This window comes from Polyodon spathula, chromosome 18, assembly GCF_017654505.1.
Source record: "Polyodon spathula isolate WHYD16114869_AA chromosome 18, ASM1765450v1, whole genome shotgun sequence".
Lineage (NCBI taxonomy): Eukaryota > Metazoa > Chordata > Actinopteri > Acipenseriformes > Polyodontidae > Polyodon > Polyodon spathula.
Window position 1 is genome coordinate 24,903,963 of NC_054551.1, and position 27,973 is coordinate 24,931,935.

The 27,973-nt window shown below is 37.3% G+C and overlaps 1 protein-coding gene across 8 annotated transcripts; it reads left to right on the forward strand.

Annotated features, from left to right (window-relative positions):
• The first annotated feature begins 95 nt into the window (after positions 1 to 95).
• On the forward strand, positions 96 to 27,936 carry smg7 (SMG7 nonsense mediated mRNA decay factor). 8 transcript variants are annotated; one of them, XM_041277525.1, is made up of 25 exons: positions 100 to 636; positions 7,444 to 7,475; positions 7,870 to 7,987; positions 8,403 to 8,535; positions 11,432 to 11,603; positions 13,421 to 13,492; positions 13,686 to 13,836; positions 14,094 to 14,229; positions 15,265 to 15,427; positions 15,621 to 15,774; positions 15,884 to 15,954; positions 16,163 to 16,223; positions 17,023 to 17,064; positions 19,507 to 19,629; positions 19,776 to 20,208; positions 20,416 to 20,539; positions 21,235 to 21,608; positions 21,794 to 22,168; positions 22,810 to 22,956; positions 23,315 to 23,401; positions 23,640 to 23,802; positions 24,447 to 24,647; positions 25,418 to 25,588; positions 26,465 to 26,616; positions 26,990 to 27,936. In XM_041277525.1, the coding sequence occupies exons 1-25, from the start codon at positions 608 to 610 to the stop codon at positions 27,101 to 27,103; spliced, it is 3,798 nt and encodes a 1,265-aa protein (XP_041133459.1). In that variant the 5' UTR covers positions 100 to 607; the 3' UTR covers positions 27,104 to 27,936. The 8 variants fall into 8 exon arrangements, with proteins under 8 accessions (XP_041133464.1, XP_041133466.1, XP_041133465.1 ...); XM_041277528.1 differs by having other exon boundaries at positions 7,448 to 7,475; XM_041277530.1 differs by lacking the exon at positions 24,447 to 24,647 and having other exon boundaries at positions 96 to 636.
• The last annotated feature ends 37 nt before the right edge of the window (positions 27,937 to 27,973 follow it).

Sequence of the window (27,973 nt, forward strand, 5' to 3'; positions counted from 1 at the left end):
GTATGTCTGTGGTATTAGCTGCCGGTTTCCTCACTGGGTATGTGACACACAGAGGGCGGGGAGGACACGGTTTATAAGGGTATGAAACGATTCCCTGTGCTCGCCATATTGGCTCCATTTGTGCAGTGGTTTACTACAGGAGGGTAACTCTGACGTATCCAAAGTTAAGTCAGTTTCATAAACACTTTTAATATAGAAACCTGGAGGAGGAGGAGAGCGGGACTAGCTGCTGGCAGTCAGTAACCTAGAATACCGTGTTGTTAATGTTATTGACCTGGAGCGCGGGATCAAGCGCGAGCTTGTAACGCTCCTTCCTTCAAGCCAAAACGTTAAAACACGTATTCATTTTAAAAATAAATAAAACGTTTTCTCTAATTAGAAGATGGTTCTGACAGTCTGTACATAAGAGAGCAGGGCGGAGACTGGTCTGTTCTCAATTTCTCTCTGTGTTGGTGCCTGGTTTTGTTTCAAATTCCCCTTCCCTCGGAACCCAAAGATTTTAAGTTTCTCTGCTCTGGCCGCTGCTAGTGACGGAGAGAGGAACAATATGGCGCCGGGAGTCGGTGCTGCTTCTGGTCTAGTCCTAGACTGAAGTCGGGGATATTACATGATGAACCTCTGCACCCAATATTTACGGTAAATGGCGATTTAAATATTTTATTTCAAAACATGATCTTATGTTTTCAGTGTAATGGCAGTATTTGTATGAGTTTTACCGGTTAAAATGTAGCATATATTTCAGCTAAGATGAAATGACTTACTATGCAATAAACTGACAGGTAACAAATAGCCCGATTAGCGTATTTAAATACATAATTCAAGAAGCTTTCATTTCAAATTCATTCTGTGAATTTGTTATTGAAATGTGTTTGGTTGACTTGAACCAAATTAACTGAACTGTAGCCGGTCTCAAGTTTGAGCTGCAAAACACGCAAATCCAGGTACTGTGTTGTTGTGTGTGTGTGTGTGTGTGTGTGTGTATTCTCATCCTTTTTTTCTATGGCATTACTGTGCAGCCAGTACTGACTGTATGAATATGTATGTGTACATGTACAGTACAATCATTAAGGGATCAATTTCTCGAAAGTGATTTTTGGCAGATTTTATATTTAAATATTTTATTTATTGATTAATATTATATCTTTCTCCAGTACCAATTTAACCAATGATATCCAATTGTCGATTGACCAGGTTGCTGCCTTACATCTGTGTTTAATTTGGGGGTTGTGTACATTAATTTTTGTAGTGGTTTTCTTTGTTTTGTTCTTTGGTGTATGTTTTGTTTTACACCCCTGTGTTTAACCTATACATAAGAAACTATTACAGTCCAGCGACACAGAGAGAAATAAATAAACACCGTCGGAGAACACACATGCAAAAAACAAAAACCACAATTATTTGTGTCTGCATTCTGGTGAAATCCGGCAGGTACGTCAAGACTCTTCCGACGTGTGTTGGTTTCTCTTGATTCGACCCTCGTACATTGAATATAGCACGGAGTATAGTAATATGAGTCTCTATTGATTTGGAGGTTTGCACAGGAATAGGGATTTCCTCTGTGGCCTAGTGTGGCTGGTGGAATGTGAGTTAAGTCATCGTGTTTTTGGGCGATCTGCCTTTTCCAATTAAGAAAGCGAATTGGAAACTAAATTTCTCACACGTTTGAGAAATAGACGCTCTTGTATATTGTAACATAAATTATTGTACACATGTACAACGATATACAGGGCTGTGATGCATGGCTGTACACGGTTAAGGCCTGAGTGATATGGGAGTTTTTTTTATTGTAAATTCTTGTTTGTAAATTTATATATATATATATATATATATATATATATATATATATATATATATATATATATATATATAATTTACTTGAGAACTTGATATTATTGTGTTCTTTAGAGAAAATGTTTACATTAAACACGGCATTGGGAATGTACAGCGTTCAGTTTAGCAATAAGAAACTGCCGCAGTGGTCTGTTGCTAAAAAGTGAGACTGTATTCGAGTTACGGCTAGGAGCTTCCTGTGAAATAGTGCACTAGTTATATTCTACTTGCAGGTGATTGTTTCTACCGATTTATTATCTTCTGTTTATATGGATGTCGAAAGAGGGAAGATAAAAATAAGTTTGCTGAAAACCAATGTATTGCTTTTTATTTTAAATGTTAAATTGAAACTGCAACAAATGGGGGGGAGGGGTAACGTTTTTGATTTGAATAACAACAATATTTATGTATTTTAGTCTCTTCAGGCTGGCAAAAAATAGCCTAATTTCATGAAAGTGTTTGCTTATAAAGCTGGAGTTTAAACACAATGTGCTATAGAAGTTGGCAAAGTATTTCCCACTTCAATTAACAATAATGTGTAAACTTATTGTAGCAATGGAGTCTATTCAATACAATAAAGAGAGCTGGATCTAAATAAAGCAACACTTTTAATATTAAAAATAGTGACAAAAAATAAATAAGTCTAAACCAGGGGTGTCCAATCACAATCCTGGAGGGCTATTCCACTCCAGGTTTAGCAGGTAAAATTTTATATCATTAACTCCTTCAGGTGTAATTGGTTCAGTTAAACAATTTAGAACAGGGTTGGACCAAAGACCAGGAGTGTATGGGCCAACTTTGGCCATCCCTGTAAACTAAACAGACTACAGATGTTACAGATAGAGATTTTCAAAAAGTTACCTTAAAAAGTTACCTTTTAACCACCATTTTGTTTAATTGAATAGTGTGTGTTTTTGTACTAGCTAAGCATTTAAGTACATTTGGTGGCTTTCTGACATTTAATATTCAAGAGGAGATTATGAGCAGTAACAAACCCTGGTCTTGAGGCTCAAAGTAGGAGTAAGAGACAGGATTCAGGTGCTAACGAAAATACTTTTAATTTAACAGGGCCAGTGTTTGGGTCAGGACCACACCACAAAAACAATAAATCCTTCTTCCTAAAAACTTGCTCACTTTCTCGCTCGCTCCATTCCACACACACACACACACACACAGACAGGCTCCGGTTCTGTCAGTTACCTCACACACAGAGAAGAGAGTGGACCACTACTCTCATGGAGGGGGTGGCCGAGCAAGGGTGTCTAAATGACATGGTCCGCACCCAACAGCCACACACACCCACGCTTCCGAAACTAGTGGTGTGGTCCCACCCAGGAATATAGATAGTGCGAATACACAGACCAGATGAAACAAGTCTGCCAACCTGCACTGACCGATTCACAACAATATATTGAACTTACATTCATGCAAAGATATATTATAATTATTTTGAGTACTCTAACCCACCTCTACTGTGAAGAGCACCTGTCTCCTATGCCACCCAGCATCACTGTGCTAAATCCCATTGCAACCTCTCAAGCTGGTCTGTTGCTTAAGGAGAACCCAACAGGTCTCATTTAATGTAGCCCAGCAAAAAAAAACACAAAAACTTCACAGTAACAGTTTAAGAAACAATAAGTCCTCTTTTTATAGAGCATCGTATAAAAAAACCCATTCAGACAAATCCCGATGTTTTAAGACCCGTTTTATAAATACATTGGCATTTAAATATAGAACATTGAACATTCACATGGAAATAATTCGATCTCTCGTAAATTTGCTGTTGGTTACAACTTATAAATTAAGTGGCCCAGCTTCTGCTTGCGAAAGCAGCAGTCCCTTCCATTGTTCTGTGGTTGCAGTGTTGCATTTCACTTTTTGCTGTCATATTTTAATCAAAGATTTACATGACTTTGCATAGCCACTTAGAATACAGTGAATACAACTATATTGTAATTTTTCCAAACGGTACATTAGAGGTAGCATACCCTTTCCTGCAACGGAACTTCAGACAGCGACAACTCTGGTTGATAATTTTTTTTGTGTCTCCATACTTGAATATGTATGATCTCTTTCATACATGTATGTGGATTTATTATTAATTTATTTACTGCCCACATCGCAACCAATATATGTAGAATATCTCTTTCATACGCGTAGGCCTAATTGTATAGGCCTAATCAATCTACATACCAAGTCTCAACCAAAAATGCGTCTCATACTGAAGTGCTCAGAGAAGCCTTTTGCCCACGTGGCTTCGCTTACACTTATATAGTACATTACTAAGGCCCTACCTGTTTCACAGCTGTGAAAAATGTGACACGGACCGCGAAATTCATTTTTCACTATGAAAACTGTCTTTTGTGTACTTTTACCCTGCACGTAAATTCAATTTAAGTTATGTTTATCGGTCCAGCAACTGAATTAGAAAAAAAAAAAAAAAAAAAAACTCTTCAACGGGGAACACAAGAATAAATATTTACAAGTCCAACGTAACAAACTCTCCAGAGCTTATTTTCTGTTATTGTTAATAAATATTATGGCATCCACATTCTCCGGTTTCAAAGAAGGATGGAGTTTGTTCACGAGCATCCCTGCTTTGCTGAGCACATGCTTGCTTGGGACCGATGTTGCAGGGATAGTTGACATGCTCTTTGCCAAGGCTACTAGGTTGGGAAAGCGTGTCTGGCTATTTTTCCACCAAATCAATAACTGGCCATTTTAATTCAAGAAGGCGTTCAACCATATAATAAACTTTGTTCCACCTTGATGGATATCCTTCCTATATTAACTTGAGTGGTGCTTTTTCTGTGTTTTAATATTAGTTTGTTTCCTATTTTAAAGCACTTGTTGACATCTCACTCTTTAAAATGTGCAACCAGTCTCCTTGCTGCTGCCACTAACATATGGACTTGTCGTACATCCTCCAAGCTTTTTTGAATGCAGGTATTTATATTGTGCCTGCACTGCACCAGCATTGCCACGCTACCAAAAAGTAACACAGCATGCTCGCTTGAAGAAAGCAAAGACATTGCTCTGCACACGTTGTCAGCATTGTCATAAACGAAAGCTATTATTTTTGTAGCCTCATCAAACTCTGTTTTTATCTGATTGATTGCTTCTGCTAAATTCACAGCTATGTGTGTCACTTGTCAGACGGTGAGTCAGTCAGTGGCAGTGGTGGGATTTGAACTGTGGACCTTCTGGTTACAAGCCCTGGACTTTAACCACAGGACCACACTGCCACCTTGTGCCATGCTTATCCATATGTCGGTAGTGATGGACATTGAATTACACTCTTGACTTAAATCGTCTCAAAGCTTTTCCTTTGCATGTTCGTGATCCACAGTAATGAATTTGGAGATTGTCTTTTGACTGGGCATTTCATAGTCTGGTTCAAGATTTGCAATCAGATTTTTAAACGCAGCTCCCTCTACTATACTAACAGGTCTGATATCTTGTGTGACAACATCCACTATCAGGCCTGTTATTTCTTTTGCTGTGACACTTTGGATCAATTTCCTTTCCAAAATAAGCTGTCACTGAAGGTGGTGCTTCCTTTTGTTTTTTACTTGTGTTCCTGCTGTCGTATTTTGTTGGGTGCTGTATTACTAAGTGATCCCACAGGTTGGTGGTACAGAAGCGTATTAAAACTCCTCAAACAAGTGCATTTTACCTTTCCATTTTGTTCTTTTGTAAAAAAACAAAAAACAAAACAAAATAAACTTCCAAACGTCTGACGGCACTATTTAAAATTAAATTGACAATTTTAACTAGCCTGATTCTGAAATGCAGCCTACCTCTAGTCTCTCTAGTGTTTTTTTTTTTTTTTTTTTTGTGTCATGCTTACTCTGAAAACATCAGGGTTCTCGCCAGCGCCTTTGAGTGTAATGGGCTGTCGCGTTGTTACCTGGAAAAATGACGCTGTAATCGGCCCGCTACGCTGTGTTTTCAGTTTGCATAACGGCCAAAAAATAGTAATAATCCTGTGAAACGTTGTTGATTATTCCTTTATGTGGGAAATTGGTTTGCTTAAAATACTTGTTTCAGCTCTCTACTCTTCAAGGGGTTGGCTGTGACAGCATGTTCTTCAGCGACACAGATTCGAAATTGAATGTCACAGATGAGATACATCCTGATACATCATTGCAGATCTTTATTATTATACCATAACTACATTCCCTGTAAGACTTTCATTTAGTTAGTGGCTAAAGTGACAAGTGTTTTTTAGCCAAATTTGGGTGGTGGGCGTGTTTGTGGCTTGCAGTCTGTGAAAATGTTCTTTCATGACCAGAGGGTATGTTTGAAGCCATAATTGCTTCAACTGTCATATTTTAGTTGTGTGTACATGGGTGACTGGTATTCCTTGGGCTACATCTTTCGGAATATGATTCTGGTAATTGGTCTGTACAATAGTTTTATACATTTTTTTTCCCGTTTCGGTGCCATGTGGGTTTTTTTTTGGTTTGGTTTTGTTTTTTACAAGCAGCGCCGTCTGCTGACCTGTTTTTAATTAGAGCCTCTTTCCTCACGCCAAATACGTTTCTGGCATGCATATGTTACGTGATCAAGCTAAAGAACTTTCATTGGGCAAAATGAAATCAAATTAAACAGTCTGTATTGATTCATCTAACAGCACATGTTGAATGTGCTGGCAGTCTTACGCAAGTACAGTTTTCAAAGCCTTCGTCACCGTGGCAAGCTTCGGGAAAAATAGTTGAGCCACAAGGGAAAAAGTTTTTGCTTGTGGCGATGTGGCCAGAGGGTATGTAGCATAACAAGCTGGGTTAAATAAATACGTCGTTCAGATGAAGAACAGTAATGTGTATTCTAAACAGTTGAGATATTCAATCTTTTTTTATTTCAAGGTCTTTAGAAAAAAAAAAAAAGTTCCACAATTTTGCAATAATCCTTTTGTATGACTTCAGTTTCCAGATAGATTTTTCATGTAGTATGTAGGTTTTAAAATGTAAAATGTGGGACACAATACATGTCTAGTTTTTCTTGCAATAAGTGGGGGATAAAACAACATAGTGTGTTTCTTACAACTGATGCGATACAAAACAAGCAGTTTCAATCCTCACTCCTGCATTAACTGCACATGCTACAACTGCTTACATCAGCGCTTTAGAAGGGGGCAGGAGGATATGGGTCACTCCTCCAATTTAAACTCTTGCTCGGATCACCCGATCTACTAGTGGGAGTGCTGGGTTTCAGAAAGACAGGCGTTAATCATCGGAGGCAAAGCCTCCTCCTGGTAAAAAAAAAAAACAAAAACAAAAAAAAAAACCCTGAAACACTGGTCTCCACTGCTAACACTGTGTTTAATGGGAGAAGAGAGCCTCACCTCTGTTATTAAAAAAAATAAATAAATAAATGAATAAAAAAAAAAACTTCTCCAGGACACACACACACACACACACACAAACTATTTATTTATTTTTTCCTTTGAAAAGTTGAAGGCTCTGCCTCCCTTGCCTTTTCTAAGGAGCCTCCACTGAAATGTAGGAACACAGTGTTCTATAGAACATGCAAATGTAAAAATGCTGCATAGAGTAATGTAGGTGTTTTATTTGTGGATAGTAATTAATAAATCTGACTTTATTTTAATAGGCAGGCAGAGGCCCTGAAGGTGGACATGACAGGTATGATTTCTTCTACCACACCTATTAATAGAAAAACACAAAGCAATCATTACTAGCTCTTTTATTGCTGTTTTGGCAATAGTAATATGAGAGTATGTTGCTATTAAGAAACGTTTTCTGCATTGTCTGTTACACTCTAGACATAGCCTTTCTTGCATTCTCTAACAATAATCCTAGTACTCTCCTATGCATTGATGTAACTTAATTGAAATGCAAAATGCGAAGCATTGTTTACAAATAATACTATAAAAATGAGTGGTTTGTAAATGTATAAATATAGTACCATTTGAAGTTAAGGTCTTTTTTTCACAATTTGACACAGGGATTGACAGCTGGTGTTTTCGGGTCTCTACCTTAAAGGATCAAACAATTAAACTTTTTTTTCTTAAATCAGATTCAAAGTTGGGTCCAGCAGAGGTCTGGACATCAAGGCAAGCTCTGCAGGATCTTTACCAGAAAATGTTGGTGACAGACCTGGAGTATGCTCTGGACAAGAAAGTGGAGCAAGATCTGTAAGCAGTATTTATAATTTAAGAATGTAATAAGAAAACAAGCCATTGTATATTAAAGCGTCCTCATTTTCATATATTATTAAAATGTACTGTCATTAGAAAACTTTGAACATGTCTACACCTTCTAGTGATCTTCCTGTTTTTGTTTACAACTGATATCCCTGTAGTACCAGCAATTGCTGTTCTTGCCTTGTGCGAGTGCAGCTGTGGGTCAGGTTGTCTTGCAGTACCACAGTGTGTACTGATGTATCTGCCATATAGGTAACGAATTAACCTTTTACATTCTGACCTTTTTTTGTATTACTGTAAAAAAATTATTTGATGTATAAAGAACCAACCCATCTACCTACATGGAAAAATGCAGAACATTTATTTTTTGACTATGGTAAACCACTGTAAAAATCTGTCTTTACAGCTGGAACCATGCTTTTAAAAATCAAATAACAACACTACAGAGTCAAGCGAAAAACAGGGCGAATCCCAATAGGAGTGAAGTGCAGGCCAATTTGTCACTTTTTCTTGAGGCAGCTAGTGGCTTCTACACACAGGTAAGTAAAGTGGATGATGACTAAATATCTTCAAGTTCAGAAAGATTATATTGCATGACAGCAATTTGGACATCTAAATAGTCCAGGATTTTGTGATCGTGGAAAAAATTGCGGAATTTGCAAAAAAACAAAAACTCAGACATTTGCTCCCTACTATCAATGTACCTGTCATTAGAGCGCATACACTGTATTTGTGTAGTGAGAAGTTCGGCCATGGAGAGATTCCTAATGCCATCGGTGAGCTCCGGAAACGAATCTAAATTGGCACCGAATATAACGGTAAAAGGACACATACGCAAAATGCAAGTCCAGTATTTCTAAAAACTCGCCGTCATCGCTTCTGTTAAAACGGCATAAGACCGTGACAACGACCATGGATAGATAAATCGTGGCTACTGAAGAATGAAATAAGGTAAGTATTATTATTTTACAAAAGGACAGAGACAGACAACAATATAGGCAGAACATGGGTGCAAAGCATGCTGCGGTGCTGTTTTTATTAACACAAATAAAAGATTTGAACAAAACGCTGCTCACAAAATAAAGAAGTTCAATAAAACAAGTCACGAACACTAAAACAAAACTGACATAAGGTCAGGCCGGGCAGTTGCCTTTACTTATCCTTATGGATTTCATTCGGTTTCATTCTCCTCTCTTGCTCTCGTTCTCTCCTCTTGAACACCCACCTTTTGCAGCCAAAGCTGCAGGTCTTTTATATCACAGTCAAGGGGTTAACTGGCTATTAATTATCTTATTACCCCTCGGCCACTGTCTGCACTGGTAGACTAATTGTGTGACTGCCAGCTAACTCAATAATTACTAGCTGAGAGTCACGCATTCCCATTAGGTATTTAAAAATAAAGCAGCAAAACAGTAACACATCATGGCGGGCGGCATCTTGCTTGTCCTTGCCAAACAATAACAAAACCATGGCTTTTTCACCATCACATTTACAATACATAAATCATTAAAACAAAACAAATACATTTTGTAGCAGGGCTTTGTTCTACCCTGCCACAGTCAGAGAAAAACAATTAGGACCTTGCTTGTACTCCCTATGTTGCAGGTCCTGAAAGACCTGAAAGTCATTCTTATTGTATATGGAACTACACACTTTTTTTCTATATGGTGTAGTAACATGAATGCTCAAAAAGGAAGGGGGCAGCAAACTGTATTAGATATCAGATTACTTGGGATGACTTAACATTTTTGTGAATCCCGCTTTTTTTTTTTTTTTAAATAAATCGTTACTTTCCTGTTTTGTGGTATGTGATGGCAGCACTTTCACATTGTGACCTTGGTCAAAGAAACAAAAATGCTAATCTGTGTTACCTGTCAGTTTTCCAATCGCTTTTCACAGCTTCAAAACAATTTCTATGTGCTGTCTTGATGTGGCTACATCTTAAATTACATTTTGGTGAACAACACATTTCTAAAAATACGCTGTTACATTCGTACAAAAATGCTCCACGCCTAGTACACATTTCTAAAACCGTGCATTTGTAAAATGTACCAGTGCTAATTTGAATCCCAGTACACAATTAAAATCTTATTCTGCTAGGCAAATGTGGTTATTACTCAGGTGTAAGGTCCTGTGTTTTACGCAACCTGTTTTTTTCAATTGTAATTGTAACTGCTATCCCCTAGATGTCCCTGCAGCCACTCCAGTTATAATAATCAAATTAAGAAATCAGCACATTACACTTTGACTAGTTAGAAAAATAAAAGCTAATTATGATGAATTTTTCAACCAGCTTATAACTTTTTGATGGCAGTAAGGATATTCGACCCACAACACGTGTGGATCTGGAAGCCCTCCCATTATATTCTGTTCAAGGATTTGATGCTGACTGTAAATCAGAAATGAACAAATACCTACCATATGCAAAAGAAAACGGCAGTAGTATGACTTTGAATTAATTTTGGATTAAAGCTGAAAAAATATTTCCCAGTTTAACACAAAAGGCTAAAATATTTGTCAGTTGTTACCAATTCTGTAGATGCTGAAAGAAGTGTTTCTTATGGCCAAGTTTTTACAGAACAACATCAATCTATGAAAGAAGACAGGGTTAACCAACTGGTGATGCTTAAGTTTAATAGTGACATTTAATGCATGGGACAGTTCTTTCATGAAACTTAGTGACACTTCATGTGCTGCTTGTGAACAACTTTGTGGTGGTGTTGTTGTTGTTATTATTATCATCATGTTATATTTTATATATATATATATATATAATTACATATTACAGCATTGATATGATTTCAGTAGTTATATAAATTGTTCTGGGAATCAGTGCTGTTTTTTTTTTTTTGTACTATTTTGTTTGACAAATTGTGTTCCTACTAGTAAACTGAAACATTAAAATTTTTTACACATTCTAAGAAATAATATTGAATAGGACGTATTAGTAATAAAGGGATGCATGACTAAATAAATGTCCGTAGTTGCTGCTGCCGCCTAATCAGTGCGTCAATGCGTGTTAATAGAATGGCTAATTGAGATGATTAAAGGAATTGGGAAATTATTAATAAAGCAGACTACTTGACCACCTTGCGGTGGAGGAATGAAGTGCAGCCTAAGAAAGCGGGTCGCGTAAAACGCAGGGCCGTACTTGTGATTAAATAGTCATATGTTTTGCCCATAACTATTTCATTTATTAAATTTTTTTCCATAAAATGTGGCAGACGTGTTTGTTTTGTTTTTTCTTCAGATTTTATTAATGTGATTTAATAATAAAAAAAAAAAAAATTAACTGTAGGGACTAACTAAAGGGCATATATTAGAAGTGCAGTTTGTGTTTTAAACTGCATTTTGTACAGTTTTATTGTGAAAATTGCTTTATTAGAAGATTTTGGTTAAAGTTAGTTGGGCTAATTGTGTGTTTTGTTTTGTTAGTTGTTACAGGAGCTGTGTACAGTGTTTAATGTGGATCTGCCGTGCCGGGTGAAATCTTCACAACTTGGAATAATAAGCAATAAACAGACTAACACCAGCGCCATCGTAAAGCCACAACCTAGTTCATGCTCTTACATCTGCCAGCATTGCCTTGTCCACCTAGGGGACATTGGTAAGTCAAATACTGTTTTAAAATATAAGATGTACTAAAACACGTGGAATATAAGTGTGGTTTTGCAGGGCAAGTTTATAGTTTTAATGATCTTGAAGTATTTATTGATAGGGACCCCACTATAACAAATCGATAATATTTTAATGAAATTGAATATTCCATGAAATTAAAAACTTATATATTAACTTGCTGTCAAGAACGTAATCTGTGTGTGTAGTTGCTTCTAAAAGTTACTGAGAATATGTGTCTGAACAAATACAGGATGATGATGATGATGCAGAGATGAAGGGTAACCTGCTTTGTTAATGAATTTTATACATATTTTGTTTTAAATCGGTCTCAACTGTAGCTGTCTGTCTTGAGCGAAACTAATTATATTTAACATTACTACGTTGTCACGTGTCGCTGTTTCAGGGGCTTTTTTTTTTCTTTAAACCTTTGGTTTGAAGCAATGCACTACCAACATCCATTTTCGTTTTTGATTGCTGTTTGATTCTAAATGCCGCTGGATCGTAGCTTGATGTATGTGTTGCAATGAAACATTGCAGGTTGTACAAAATAGGTTGCCACTAGTAGAATGCAAAATTATTGTACACAATCCACTGCATTAATTGTAGACTTTAAAAAAAAAAAAATAATAATAATAATTTGGACACTCGCAAAATGTTCAATCGCTTAACAATATCAGTTGATCTCCTAGGATGCTAAACCCGCCCAGGATGCCCATATCTACCAATCAGTGAGGCGAGCCCAGAGTGGTTATTGGCTTCTGTTAAGTGTCAATCAATAAATCCTGTCCAGTGTTCTTTTTGAAATTTAAACAAGTTTATAGTCACATCGGAACCTGGACCAATAAACATATCTTAATTGGATTTAAGTGCAGGGTGAAAGTACACAAAATAGGCAGTTTTCAGGGTGTAGAATGAATTTCACGGTCTGTCATGTTTCACTGCCATGAAATAGGTAGGACGTTAGTAATGTACTGGTATAAGTGTAAGCGAATCCACGTGGGCGAAACGCTTCTCTGAGCACTCCAGTATGAGACGAATTTTTGAGTGCGACATAGTATGTAGATTGATTAGGCCTATACATGTATGAAAGATAGATTCTACATCTGCAAGTATGGAGACACAAAATAAAATTATCAACCGGATTTCCGTTGCAGGAAAAGGGTAGGCTACCTCCAATGTACTGTGTGGAAAAATTATATAGTTATTCACTGAAGATAATGCAAAGTCTTGTAAAGTTCTGATTTAAAATATGACCACAAAAAGTGAAATGCATCTCTGCAGCTGCAGGGCACGTAATTCATAAATTGTAACCAACAGCAAATTAAAAACAAATCAGCGATCTAATTATTTCCATGTGATTAGGCCATAATGTTAATGTAGTTTTCAAACTTTTAAAACAATTTTTTTTATGTTTCTCCTTTGGAAATATTTTTTTTTTAATTTACTGTTATGTTTACACAGGAAATTTGTCAGATTTTAAACAAAACAAGGCAAAGGCTAATGACGGCAGGAATATGAAAATTGGAGAGTGCGCCATTTAAATGCCATTGTAGTTATTAAAAATTTATCTTAAAACTTCGGAATTTGTTTGAATGGGTTTTTCATTCCATACTGTATAGAAAGAGGACTTATTGTTTCTTTAAACTGTTATTGTGAGGGAAGTTGTGTTTTAAAAAAAAAAAAATTAAGCATTTTAACTTGATAATGAACGATAATTGTTGTTAGAATTTGCACGATAATCTGTCAGGGTTCAATTTACAACATATCTATTTATTTATTTATTTGTTTGATTCATTTTTTTTACAGCACGCTACCGTAACCAAACCAGCCAGGCAGAGTCTTACTACAGGCATGCAGCTCAACTTGTACCTTCAAATGGTGAGTTACAGCTAACAAGTCTGTCCTCATATAAACACATTGATATTTAAAAGTACTTATTTCAGACATGGTTTGGACAAACAGATGTATTTGAATGTCTACAGTTTAGAAATATTACCTTTTAATAAGTGGTTAGGGCTTTTGTGTTTTTAAAATTGCAAATTTGAATATTGTTTTTACCTTCATCATTAAGGTCAACCATACAATCAGCTGGCTATTTTAGCTTCCTCGAAAGGAGATCACCTCACAACAGTTTTTTACTACTGCAGAAGTATTGCAGTCAAGTTTCCTTTTCCAGCTGCTTCTACCAACCTACAGAAGTCTCTTTCTAAGGCTCTTGAGAGGTAAGGAAAAAAAAAATGCAGCAGTAATATCAAGCGCATAGCATGAAACTTGTTTTATACAGTTGTAACGTAATATCTAAACGTTTCTTTCGAATATATTTTAAAAAGTTTGAACTTACTATTCCATACCTCCAAGTTAACAGCAAATCAAGATTTTCAGAAACCCACAGATGCATAGAAACTCTGTTTTTGTTTAGTTTTATTCATAAAATTAGTATGTTCCTGATCCATAAACCACTGAAATCTTTTTGTTGTAGCCGGGATGAAATAAAGACCAAGTGGAGTGTACCAGACTTTGTCAAAGCCTTTATTAAGTTCCATGGTCATGTGTATTTGAGCAAGAGCCTAGAAAAACTGAACACCCTGAGAGAGAAGCTGGAGGAGCAATTTCAGGTATGCTGAAAAGTACATTGTTTTTAATTCCAGTAGCAGATATAAGCATTGTTACATACATTTTACATACAATTGCTATATTACTTTAAAGACTACCAGGAAACTTGGAACTTATCTTGAATAAGTCAAGCCATCTTAAACTTTTTGTGTTTTTTTTTTTTTTTGTTTTGTTTTTTTTTAACCTTTGTTTTTTTTATGAATTTTTGCTGGTCATGCATGGTGCTAGATTAGCAGTTTTAGAACACATTTCTTCCCGGTTTATCCACAGGGCAAGAGTATTTAGCACACCTGTCAAATTCTCACTTTTTTGTGGCCGTCTACAGAAACTCTGAGTTGTGTGCTGGTTTTGTTTTGAATTGCTTGTTAGCGAGGGCTAAAGCGAACGGCTTGTGCATTTAACCATAGTGACATTATTGTTGCGATTTTACTTAAGATGTTTTTTTTTTAATTATTAGCTTTATTAGCACTGCTGGTCCTATTCTAGATACAATGCGATTGATAGATTTATGAATCCTGGTATCTTTTCTGAAGATTCCATTGTCTGATTGCAGCTAGACCAGTGGTTCCCAACCTGTGATCCTTGGTTAAACTCCAGGTGGTCTGCAAACAACTCTCAGAATTTGGTTACGCAGTTCATAAACCCATGTCTACACAACCACATGTTGTGCTACTATTAATACTAAGCAACACAACAAGCAGCTTTAACCTTGTGATATATAATTCTAAGATATGTATGTACCTGCATTTTCCCCCTTTTTATCTGTTTTCTTTAATTACGGGTGTGTTTATAAATCAATGTCTATTACAGCTCCCTTTGATGAAATACCAAGCATTGCCTTCAAAGCCACCATTAACTGAAACAGCTTTCTAATGTGAAACAAGTATTAACTAAATTACACATTATGAAGGCACATTTGTCTTGTCAATTTTTTATTTTTTACATCTGACATTCATGTAAATGCACATCTTTCTACTTTGCTCATTCTACTGCTTGTGGTTTTTTCACTTTATATTTGTTTTTTGTATCTATTGCAGAAACTTATTCTTCAGAAGGCGTTCAGCTCACAGCAACTTGTTCACATCACTGTAATTAACCTGTTTGAACTGCATCACTTGCGAGACTTCAGCAGTGAGACTGATAATCACAGCTATAGTCAGGATGAACAGCTCAGCTGGATCCAACTGTTGGCACTTTTTAGTAAGTATAATTTATTATAATGTGTGTAGAAAGTGTGTGTTTGTGTGTGTGTGTGTGGGGGGGGGGTTAGCATTCATCTTGCATGTTGCTAGTTTATTTCTAGCATACAGAAACTTCAAGTGAAACCGCAAATTTGAACATCTGTTTTTACATTTTTAATTTTTAATTTTTTTTTTTTTTTTAAATATATAAGTGTCTTTCCTTGGAGTCATGTGCAGTCGAGCATTGCTGAATAAGAATCGGGAGGAAACATTGGGTGAATGTCCTCTCCCAGCTATCAAGGTTTCCTTGGATTGGCTGAAGCTTAGACCTGTGTTTCATGAGTGTTCTGTAAATGAAAGACAGCAGTGAGTATTTAACAATTTGATCTGACAATCTGACAGGAATAGCAGTTGCATTTCTTTTTATAATAGACAGTGCAAGTGTATTTATTTTTCTTTTTTTCTTTTATTATAGTATTTGGCCATGGCTGGCATCTCTTTTAAACAGTTTTCAGGCAAAGGAAGGTGATGTTTCTGGGGCCTCAGGTATACAACTGCTTTTTAAAAATTATTATTTAGACATGAGTTAAAACATCAAATTGTGACGTTTTAATGCAGAAGATTTTTTTCAGTAGTAATGCTTCAATTACACTAGAAAATACAAATATTATATTTCAGTGCATGTTTTCAGATAATTCAAGAGATACATTTTGCATTTGTTAAACATGTTTCAACTTTTTAAAATGTTTTTCAGAAACCCCTCTACCAGAAGAGTTTGAGCTGCAGGGGTTCTTAGCCCTCAGACCTGCACTTAGGTGAGGGCCTTAAAACTGTCATGTTTTGAGTGGGGGGAATTTAAGTGCGCCATACACTAGAGAGCAAATAGCATTTGAAGTTTCCAACATGGTGTATAAAGTTAACTTATGCCTTTTTTTCCCTCTGCCAATGGAAATAAATTGATTGTGAATTACAATCAATCCCGTTGGTTTTCAATGGAAGAATGGTGATTTGACATTGAGTTTGTAATATCGTCTGAGATGTTGTTGTATGCCGGCCCTGTCCCTTCTGATGAAAACCGTGCCAGTCTGACTGGCCACAGATAGCTGGGATTGAGTTGTTCCTAGTGCCAGATGGAAACAAGGCATTATAACCTGCTCCTCTTTTTTATTAACCCTTTAAGGGGAAGAAACAGGTATTTGTATTTAGCCTTAAGTAGGCCAGGAGGACTGGAAGGACTTGGTTCAGTATAAAATCAATAACTCCATAACCCAACCTACAACTGTGGTAGGGTACAATTAACTTGAATGCTGTTGCTAAGCAACCAAGGCCACGTGTAATTGATCAATAGAAACCAAACGGTAGCGACTTTGAGACAGAAAATGATGATTGATTTTCTATGCTCTGGGGAGAACTACAGTACTGTGTTTTAATTAATTTATTCTCAACAAAGAAAGTGTGTTAAATAACTTATTTTTTATTATTTCTTGTGAGTAGTCGCATAGATAGGAGGAGTAGATAGATGTATTAAATCCTGTATGAAAGTACAGTAGATGTAACGGTTGGTGTGTATGTATTTGTCAGGGTGTGGTTTTTTTTTTTTTTTTTTTTAAACAGGTATTTTTTGGAATTCCCATTGTCAGTTTCACTTCGTGCCAGGTAAGATAATAGCATTTAACTAGTACTGCTGCTTTGCTGACTGCTGTCAAAAAAATTGGTATTTAAAAAGTACAGGATAACAGCTTCATTTTATGGTGTGACTCGAATTGACATGTTGAAGTATATGGAGGTTTGCCATATGGGCTTTACCATTTAAAAAAAATAAAAGCAGACCCAAGTCATAACTAGTTTTTCCATAGTGTCGTGATGGGCATGTATAGCTATGGCCAAAAGTTTTGCATCACCTAGAATTTTAGGATTGAGCCAAACATAATATATACATACACACAGCCTATAGACTCTACACTTTTTTTCACATTTTGTTGTGTCAGTGCCTCAGTGTTTCATGCATTTTAAATGAGGATTTTTTTCCATTTATCTACACACCAGACTCCACACTAAGGGGAAAAAAGTTATATCTTAAAAATACAAAACCGAAAGATCATAATTGGATAAGTCTCCACCCCCCTGAGTTAATACTTGGTGGAAGCATCTTTGGCAGCAGTTACAGCTGTGAATCTGTTGGGATAGGTTTCTACCAACTTTGCACACCTAGATTTGGCAATATTTGGCCATTCTTCTTTGTAATACTGTTCAAGCTCTGTCAAGTTCCTTGGAGTGTTGATGGACAATCTTCAAGTCGTGCCACAAATTTTCGATTGGATTTAGGTCGGGGCTCTGACTGGGCCACTCAAGGACGATTTACCTTTTTGTTCCTTAGCCACTCCAGTGTAGCTTTGGCTGTGTGCTTTGGGTCGTTGTCATGCTGAAAGGTGAACTTCCGTCCCAGTTTCAGCTTTCTTGCAGAGGGCAGCAGATTTTCCTCAAGGGCTTCTCTGTACGTTGCTCCATTCATTTTCTCTTTCTATCTTGACAAGTGCCCCAGTCCCTGCCGATGAGAAGCATCCCCATAACATGATGCTGCCACCTCCATGCTTCACAGTAGGAATGGTGTTCTTTGGGTGATGCGCTGTGTTGGGTTTGGGGCAAACATAACACTTTGCATTTAGGTCAGAAAGTTCAATTTTAGGTTTGTCAGACCACAAAACTTTTTACCACATGGCAACAGAGTTTTTTTGCATACTTCAAACGGGGTTCAAGGTGGGCTTTCTTGAGTAATGGCTTCCTTCTTGCCACTCTACCATACAGGCCAGATTTGTGGAGATCTTGGGATATTGTTGTTACATGCACACTTGGAGTAGTCTTGGCCATTGCAAAGTTGCCATTGGCCTCTTGGTAGCCTCTCTGATCAGTCCTTCTTGCTTGGTCATCCAGTTTTGGAGGGACGGCCTGAACTAGGCAGGGTCTTGGTGGTGCCATACACCTTCCACTTCTTAATAATCGTCTTGACCATGCTCCAAGGGATATTCAAGGCCTCTGATATTTTTTTTATACCCATCCCCTGATCTGTGCTTTTCAACAACTTTGTCCCAGTGTTCTTTCGAAAGCGCCTTAGTGCTCATGGTTGAGTCATTGCTTTGAAATGCACTACCCAGCAGAGGGAACCTACAGGAACTGTTGAATTTGTCCTGAAATCATGTGAATCACTATATTTTAACACAGGTAGAGGCCACTTAACTTGGTGTATGATTTTGAAGGCGATTAGTTACACCTGAGCTAATTTAGGATTGCTATTAAGGGGGGTGGACACTTATCCAACCAAGCTATTTCAGTTTTTATTTTCAATTAATTTTCTACACATTTCTAGAATCATTTTTTCACTTGGGAGTTGTGGGGTAGACTGTGCAGATAAATGAAAAAAAAAAAAAAAAAAACTATTGCAATGCATTTTAATTCCAGGCTATAAGGCAACAAAACATGTAAATTTTGAAAGGGGGTGTAGACTTTCTGTAGGCACTGTGTGTGTGTGTGTGTGTGTATATATATATATATATATATATATATATATATATATATATATATATATATATATATATATATATATAAAAAATACATAAATATGAACATAATTTAGATATTTCATTTAACATCATGTAATCAAAGAAAGTACAAAATTATCGCAAATGCCTACCGGAAGCCATAATAGTGGTATGTTATTTCATGTTACGTTTTGAAATGTCAAATTTTGTGTTACTGCTCTTTAGACAAAGTATGAGAAACTAGTATTCTGCACACCCCTAGAGATGTTTTCAGTAATGCATACGAATTGTAAAGCTCATTAACAAGGAGCAATTTAGTGCCCTCCATCAAGATACATATATACCTAGTGGCACAACCTTCAGTCTGCGCAGGGTTAATGTTAGTTATGACTGACAATTTGTTATTGTTTCAAATAGCTTGTCTCCCAGTTTGGGCAAGAATTAATATTGTTTTTTTTTTTTTTTTTGCTTTTTTTTTTTGCTAAATTTTTTGTTTTTTTTTCCAGCTAAATGTATCATCGATTTTCTGTAATGGTGCGTTTGTTACTTTTGCTCACGATAGGAACCTGGATTTCTTTAAGGGTCACCAAGGCATTGTAGTAGTAGACAAGGAAGGTCAACAACTGAGGACACGTCACCAGACTTTGATCTGTCTAGGAAAATGGGTGGCAGAAAATCATCCTAGGTACTGTGCTAGTTATGAGTAACTTTTGTTAATGAGTGTTGTGGCATTGATAGAAATGGTTGCTACTTGATGCATCACCTTATGAGCATCAGAGTTGGCTGTATGGGATTTGTACTTGAGTCTTTATCCTATTGCTCTCCTTCCAGGCTGCTTCAGTGCAGAAGTGAGGAGGGTGTTCTTGTTTTTGTGACTGACATCCCAGAACTAGACATTGAGGAGCCACCTGAGAACAAAGATGGTCCAGTCTTGCAGGAATCTTCCAATGCAGAGCAAACTTCCAATGAGGGCAGCCAAGGACTTAAATCGGTACTTTCTATTGGCAAGACCCAGAACTGCAGTTCAGAGTGTGGAGAGAAACCTGTTGTGACATTCAAAGAAAATATAAAGCCCAGGGAGCAGTCTAGGGATCCGACAAGAAACCACCATCCAAAAGAAGGGATGAAGGAAAGGAGGGACTATAATAAAGGCAATAATATGGCAAACAAAACTGATTTAAAGAAAGACAAGAGAAAGAGTGAACCCAAGAAAAGCAGCAATGAGAAGACAACAGAGCTAGGAAAGCAGAACGTGGCAGTGCAGGTACAGAGCTTATAATTTACTATGAAAGAATGCATAATTATCTAGATGGAAGAACAGTCGACGTATGAATATGTATGTAAAAATATACATGAATGTTTGTATATATAATTTAAAATTAACTTTAAAAACAAACATTTATTAACTGACTTTTTTTTTTAACATTCCACTGGAAAATGTGAGTAGATTAAACAAAATATTATTTTTTAGGTAAAGGCACAATCTGAAGTGAGGAAGACTCCAGTTAGTCAGACTCTGACACAGACAAGCAGCTCCTCACAGTTCATCCCAATTCACCACCCAGGAGCTTTTCCTCCTCTTCCCAGCAGACCAGGTGCATGGAAAACTGTATTATGGATTATTGACAATTTGACTTTTTTGCTAAATAAAAATGTCTTTTAAAGGACTTGGACAGAAACTAATTTTATCTTGATTGACCTGGTTTGTTCTACCCAGGTTGTCTACTTGTAAAGTTAATGATGTAATAATATACCATATTCCTTCTAATTTAAGATGCACTTTTTAAACCAAATTTCAGTTCTAATCAGACCCACGTGTTTTTATACTTGCCAAACAATACTACAGTTCACAAAAAGGAAGAAAAACTGGTGTGAGTAATCACAACTGAAAATGAGAAGCAGTGCATAACTAATGCTATGTGTGACGCCAGATAGCTTCGCTTACATGAGTAAATGCATCTTTTTATTTTTTTCTCCCAATCAAGTTGAGGGGTGGGAAATTTTGGGCTGCATCCTTAAATTCGAAGGAATACAAGACTTGTTTGGTATTTGACAACTGAAATAATCTGTTCTTTTTGATGTTATCAAGGGACCTGTAGTATTGTAATCATTTTGTTTTTAATGCCATTGACTTTAGTTAAACCTAGGGAGGATAGGATTTTACTATACTATAATCATTTGTGTTGTAGCCTTCTTAAAAATGTGTAAGTTCAATAGATTTTTTTTTTTTTAATTTAAAAACCAAAATTCTGTTTGTTTTATTCTATTCCTATTTTTCATGCTCTTCCAGGATTCCCTCCACCTGGGTATGTTATACCTCCACCAGTTGCTTTTTCAATGAGCCCTGGTTACACGTTCTCAACTGGGGTATCTGTACCAGGACCTTTCCTCCAGTCTGCCACCCATCCCCAGACAGGTAGTCAGGTCCAAGCTGGGAAGCAATCGCACATTCCCTACAGTCAGCAGAGGCCATCGGGGCCAGGGGCTTTGAATCAAGGACCTCAGCCACAACAGGGTCCACAGCAACCACACACCGCACCACCGCCACAACAGGGGCAGCCCCCAGCTCCGCTTCAGGTTCAGACTATGTTACAGCAACAGCAGTCGCCAACTAAACCAGGGCAGCAGCTTGGGAAAAGCCCCCCTTATCCTGGGATGCAGCAGGTAAAGCAAAACTTTTTACATTTTTCTATTAAAATGACAAAGGTGTCTTACAACCTGTAGTAATATAGGAAAGACACTATTTACTTGTATTTACTATTTACCTTTCAAGAACAGTTTAACTCTATCTATTGTATATGTTGATTGGATAGATAAATGGAAAAGTTAACAAATCTGTTTCTATGCAGTCCAAGCAACTGTGGAATCAGCACCAGACACAGCTGCCAATCCAAAAGATGCCATTACAGATGCCTGTAAAACAGTCATTTTACATGCAGACTCAAGATCCACTAAAGCTGTTTGAGCAGTCTCTTCAAACCATACAAATGCAGCAGCAACAACAGGTTAATATGGAGAAGAAACTGAGGCAGTTCCCGGTGGAACCCTTCCCCCAGAGCACTTCAGATGTTGAAGCGCAGGATTTTTACTGGGATTCTCCATACCGCATGACTGACAACAGGCAGATGATTGGACAGCAAGTAAACAATGAGCGCTTGGTCAAGAGGCAACAGGGGGTCTTCCATACAGACCAGGACAGTGTACCAAGGGTGCCGTCCTTTGAGGTAACAAGCCACCTTTTATACTGTCTCCTTTACTTGTCGTATTCATTTTAAGGTACAAAACTTTTTGTATAGTTTCACTGTATCATATTTTTTTGTTTCAGTCGTCACATCTGGGTGACTTTTTTTATTTTTTTTTAGAAGTTTAAATCATGCCTAATCTCTTAATTACATAAGGTACACCAGTGTTTGACCATAAACCTGTCCCCCTGCAGCACTCTGCTTAGTTTAGACATGCTTCTGTACTCCAGAAGTCAACAGGATGTGATTACTGAAAAAAAGTTATACAAAGTCAATATTAAAAGAATAATACACACTGATATTTCATACCTATACCAAGTTGCTCTTTAAGATTATATAATAGATGGTTAATGAGGCGAGGGTTTTTTTTTGGTTATTTTATTCAATATTATTTAGGCAATATTATGTATTGCTTTGTGGCAGGGACTTCCATGTTGTTGGGTTTTTTTTTTTTTGTATCTTAGTATAGTGCGAGGCACCTATCAGAAAGGTACTGTTTTTTCTTCTGAATAAAACCTTGTTATATCTACCCTGTTTAACTCCTCCAGCCTTTCTACTTGTCTGATTCCCAGTTCTCTGTTTGTTTTCTTTTTCCTACTGTTCTATCACTCTCCTTTTTGTAGGACACCAAGAGCTCCTCTTTTCTACCTCCTGATCTGTTAAAACGTTTAGCTGATTTTGAGGAGGAAGAGCTGGCCTTTACTAAACCGCACCATTTTTACCAGGCCTTGGCCGGCCCTCTAGGCACTGCTCCTGGAAGAAACCTATTTGTATGTAGTCTTACTGCCTTGCCGGTTTTGTTCCGTCGTCTCTCTTTTTTTGTTTTTAATGCATGAGTTAATATTCATCAAGTGCCTTCATGTGTTCATTTCAGCAGCCTCTCCAGGATAAAATGTTGAGGGCAGTTTAGAGTACTGAATAATTGTTCTGGCAGTCGGCATAAACAAAAATGTAAAATAATGCCATTTTCAACTTCCGTGTTTGTGCGTGTGTTAAACAAGTTAATATACATTTTTGTCTTTTTTTTTTTTTTTTAAAAAAGAATGGCAGCGTAATTTGTACACTTTTTATTTAATTTTTTTTGGTTTGTTTTTTGCTGCAGTAATTTGTATGCTTTCTCTGTTGTAGTTGCCAAATCAATTAAGGCTGGAAAGGCCATCAGAGCTGATAGCACAGCCTTCATCACTTCTCTCCTTGTCTGGGTTTTCGATTCAGGTCAGTTAAAGAATGCCTACAGAAATCTTTACGAGCAGTGAAAGCAACTGCCATGTGAACCAGATATGGGTTTCATACTGGGAAGCATTAGGTGGTTGAAACCTGGTGACATGAATTAAAAAAAGAAAAGAAAGTTGGTTATCATGAGTTAACTTCAGAAAGTTGCAACTAATGAATTTCTTATATAAAATGTAATGCATGCATACATTACACTTTTTGTTCCTGTTGTCTCCTGTAGGAGAACACCTATCAAAATAACAGCATTTTCAGTGAAGCCTATGGTAAGAACATGGCAACCAGTACAAAGCCGGAGGTAACCTGTTCCCTGTCACACCAGGAGCCTTCGCTGTACTCCCTCTTTGAAGGAACTCCATGGTCTCCATCCCTTCCTGCCAGCTCAGGTACTGTTGTGAAAAACCATTGGACAGTGTGGCGTATTATGCTTGCCATACATTGCTAGTCTTACTTAAATTTAACCTAAAGTGTAAATTTTAACCTAGTGGTGAAATCGGTATTAAGTTGGAGTTGTAACTTGACAAGTTGGGTACCTAAAATTAGTATTAAAAAAAAAAAAAAAAAAGTTTTGGTTTGGTAAAGAAATTGATAGCATGCTGTTGGCATCCTTAAGCTATATTTAGCAGCAGACAATACTTTTTTTTTTTTTTATTATTTTTCTTCTCGGCCTCAGTTTACTTTAGATCTGTTTATGCATTTGTTTAGACATTTGTTGAAAAATACTGACCAGCAAAAGTAATGCACCATTAATAAATATAATTTACTCATGATATTTTATAATGTGAGCTGCTGCTTCAAAATCTAATTCCCAATAGTGCATAAATATTCCATGGGTGAAATAGATTGTTTTTATCTGAATTGAGCCTATGACTGGAGCATACAAGAGTTGAATATTGAAGCTAGCACTTTTATTTGGCTGAATAAATAATGCCTCGCCTGTCACAGGGAGAGACATCCCAAACAATTTGGATATTGAGGTGGCATGAGTTCTCGTCAAGTTTCTACTACAATTGTACTCCACAATTTGTAGGGCTCCAACAACAGGAAGCACAGACCAGATGTGTAGATGACAGACCCAGAGCAAGCCATCCTAGAGAGATTTCCCCTGTCCAGGACCAGCACATCTATCTGCATCCCCTGAGAGATCGGTTTAGAACAGCAGAACAAATGGCCCGAGAAACAACTGATCATCCGCACAGGCGCATCAACAGTGATACAATATGCTGCCGAGGTAATATACTGAAACCTCCTAGAGAGCAAGATTTGTTGCTGTGAGCCCAATAGCACAAATTGTGGAAACCTCGTCAGTGCCCTTTTTATTGATGTGTTTCTGCTTCTACTTCCCAGACAGCAGATTCTGGAGAAGGCACTGTGGTTTTGGCTCATAATTGCCATTTTTGGCAATACTTGGTGCTGCATGGGTTTTACTACAGTAGAACAAAAATCTGTACGTTCTTGCCTGTGTTCATCTGATTTTAAACCCCATCGAGCACAACTGGAAGCAGTTAGGACAGAGATGCTGTCAAAGATAACACAATATGAGAAGTAGAATAACATTCCAAACCTTGAGACTGATCGGTCAGTTTCATGAGACACTCAATACTGACTTGGATTTTGTGTTTGTTTGAGTTTAAGTGTACTACAGTTAACACTGCACATATGTAAATTGGTCTTTTTTTTTAACATTTTACAAATAGCAGTTACAGTTTACATTGATATCACTTTTGTAATAGACAGGAGTGAATTATCTGATGTGCTACTTTTGCTGGTCAGGAAAGCCTAATGTTCTTTCAACTTGTGTAGGATCAAGATTTAGTTGACTGTTCTGTTATTCCCTTGAGTGGTATTGGGTTTTCCTAAAGCATGCGTTGTTTCATTTTTCTGTTGTATTTTAGGTAGTTAAACTTCTGCATTTAACGGTTTAAAAAAGTTTATGGTTTGAGTATTTTTTTAATCATTGTAAAGCTTTATTGTTCGTGTATGTTTTAATTTTACCTACAGATCACTCAACACCAGCAAGCCAGTCTCCTCACTCTTCCAACCCCAGCAGCTTGCCTTCTTCCCCACCAACTCACAACCACAACTCCATCCCTTTCTCTAACTTTGGACCCATAGGGACCCCTGACAGTAGGGATAGGAGGATGGGTGATCGCTGGAAAATGGAAAAGTCAGGTAGTGGAAAATTTTACTTTAAACTAGTGTGCAAGGGGTGGTTTGCCATGGTTAATTGCTTGATGTTAAAGGCAGGTTAGTACTGGTTACTTGGACAAGAAAGACAACAAAGCCATTTTCCCCAAAATAATATTAAATAAACTAGTCCAATTTTCAGAAAGTATTATAGTACTAATTTTTTGGGAAATTAGTAAACACTTTTTTTTACTGAATTTGAATTCAGCTGAATTCAAATATGGTGTTTATGAAGCTGTATTTAGGGTTTTTTTTAACTAGTAAATGCAAAAACAATACTGCTGCCATTGTAAACTTACAAAACTGGACTGCCAGTATACTTTGACTGGACCTCCAAGTCATATGCCAATCTGTTTTGCTTGCATTCATGTTAGAAATGCTGTGAATTGGAGATAACATAGTTCTTGAGAGGTGATACGTGAGGGTGTAGAAGGTGTCATTGTGATAGTAAGTAGTAGATGCAAAGTAAACAAGGCCATTGTGCTTTGGAGTCCACTTTGTCCCACTGCTTACACTCTATACTAAATCTTGTGCAATGCAGAGGACCCTAGATTTTTATGTATTTACATACATGCATCACCGTAAGAAATTATATACCATATGTACCTTGGCTAAACTACTGACTTAAACTGTTGAACAAATTTACAGAATATAGCTTGACAAACACCAATTTGAATTCGGCATGTCCAAACTGTGCAGAAAAATGTGTTTTACCACCTTTTCCTCAATTGCCTCCTACAATTTTTAATGTGAATAATTCAGAAAAATCTAAAATCTAAAACCAGTCTAAAATAAATAAATATAGTTAATTGAGCTTGTTTACAATATTTGATTTTGGATTCTGTATTGTGGTGTTTTCAGCAATGAGTGGATTTGGACTGGACTATTTGCCTGCTGCATCTTCCTCTGCTTCGGAAAACAGCTGGCATAAGACTAGCACTCCCTGCAGCACCTGGGCTGCCCAGGAATCCCCCATGGAAGAATCCTCCACTGTCCTCCTGGACAGTCTGAAGGTAGGGGCAAAGACAGTTATGTGGACATTTGCTTTAATATATTGACTTGTGTTTTTCTTATTTGCTCTTAATAGTATTATAGTTTTTTTGCCAAAAATTGTTTATGGGCAATTATATCCTTTTATCTTTTGTTTCTGACCAATGTCTGCAAGCATGTTCCTCCTCACTTTTCTAGTTTCTGATTCAGCTGTTTATATAGCCTAGGAGGTTAATGTAGAGTAGACACACAGCTGATAACTTGAAAAACCAATACTACTGTCCTACAGAGCAAACGCTGAGGTAATTTCCCAGCCTACCTGAATTGTAGCCCATTGGCTAAACAACAACAAATCAATAAATATATATTTTGAAAAGAATGTCTTTTGCTTCTCAGTCGATCTGGTCAAGCTCAATGATGCATCCCGGACCTTCAGCTTTGGAGCAGCTGCTGATGCAGCAGAAACAGAAGCAGCAGAGGGGGCATGGCACAATGAACCCACCACACTGAAGGCAAGGATGGGCACAACTTGTGAATCCAAGCTCCACTGAATTAACGGCATGTTGGGTTAGCAGTAAATGACCCACACGGTCCCTCGATGCGGGTGGCAGCCCTCTCCTCTCTCTCTGTGTCTCTGTGACAAGAGGGCGTAAGTGCTCCACCAAGCCGCTGAGTGTGCACGAAGCTGCGACTTGGCAACAAACAGATTTTTAAAGTAGAAATAAAAATCTGAACACTATCATGCTTCCTGACAACCTTCAGGGGAAGGACCACCATCTGTCTCACTCGGTTACCTAACACCACTCATCCACAGAGCCTCCTCTTATCCTCTCTACATTGTATGTCCAGAAGACTGTCAGGCTGTATAGAGAAGTGAAGAAGGTGGAAAAGGCATGCAGACTGGCTGGTTAAGTTAAAGATAGTGCTGTAAAGTCTTGATTTCTTTTAAACAAACTAACATGCTTTGCTCATTAAAGTAAAATTGAATATTTTAACAACTTTATCGTTAAAGTAGAAGTACACTTTATTTCTACTGAACACAAATCTGCTTGTGATCTGAATGTAGACACAGCAGACCCATTCGATTCAATGTACTGTCTGCTGAATGATGGGCACTGGGAGATGCTTTTGTAAATGTATTTAATTTAAAAGGGGCATCTCTTTAGTCTTGAAAGAAAGGTGTTGTGTAAAAGAGCAGATGCCTCACAAATCAAGCACCATTGGATAAACAGATATAGATGGTAATGTTAACAGCTGCAGTAGAGATTGCAATTAGTCAATACTGTATTTTGTGATTTATGTTCTGTAGCAACCCCTCCCCCCCCCCCCCCCCCCCCCCCCCCCCCCCGCCCCCCATGCAAAAAAAACTGGTAATGTGCA

What these genes read in the sequence shown, in the direction of transcription:
- smg7 (XM_041277525.1), top strand. Translation starts at nt 608, where the DNA reads ATGATGAACCTCTGCACCCAATATTTACG. An exon ending in TCCTCTTCCCAGCAGACCAG is followed by an intron (nt 20,540 to 21,234) that starts GTGCATGGAAAA and finishes ATGCTCTTCCAG; the next exon opens with GATTCCCTCCACCTGGGTAT. An exon ending in CTTATCCTGGGATGCAGCAG is followed by an intron (nt 21,609 to 21,793) that starts GTAAAGCAAAAC and finishes GTTTCTATGCAG; the next exon opens with TCCAAGCAACTGTGGAATCA.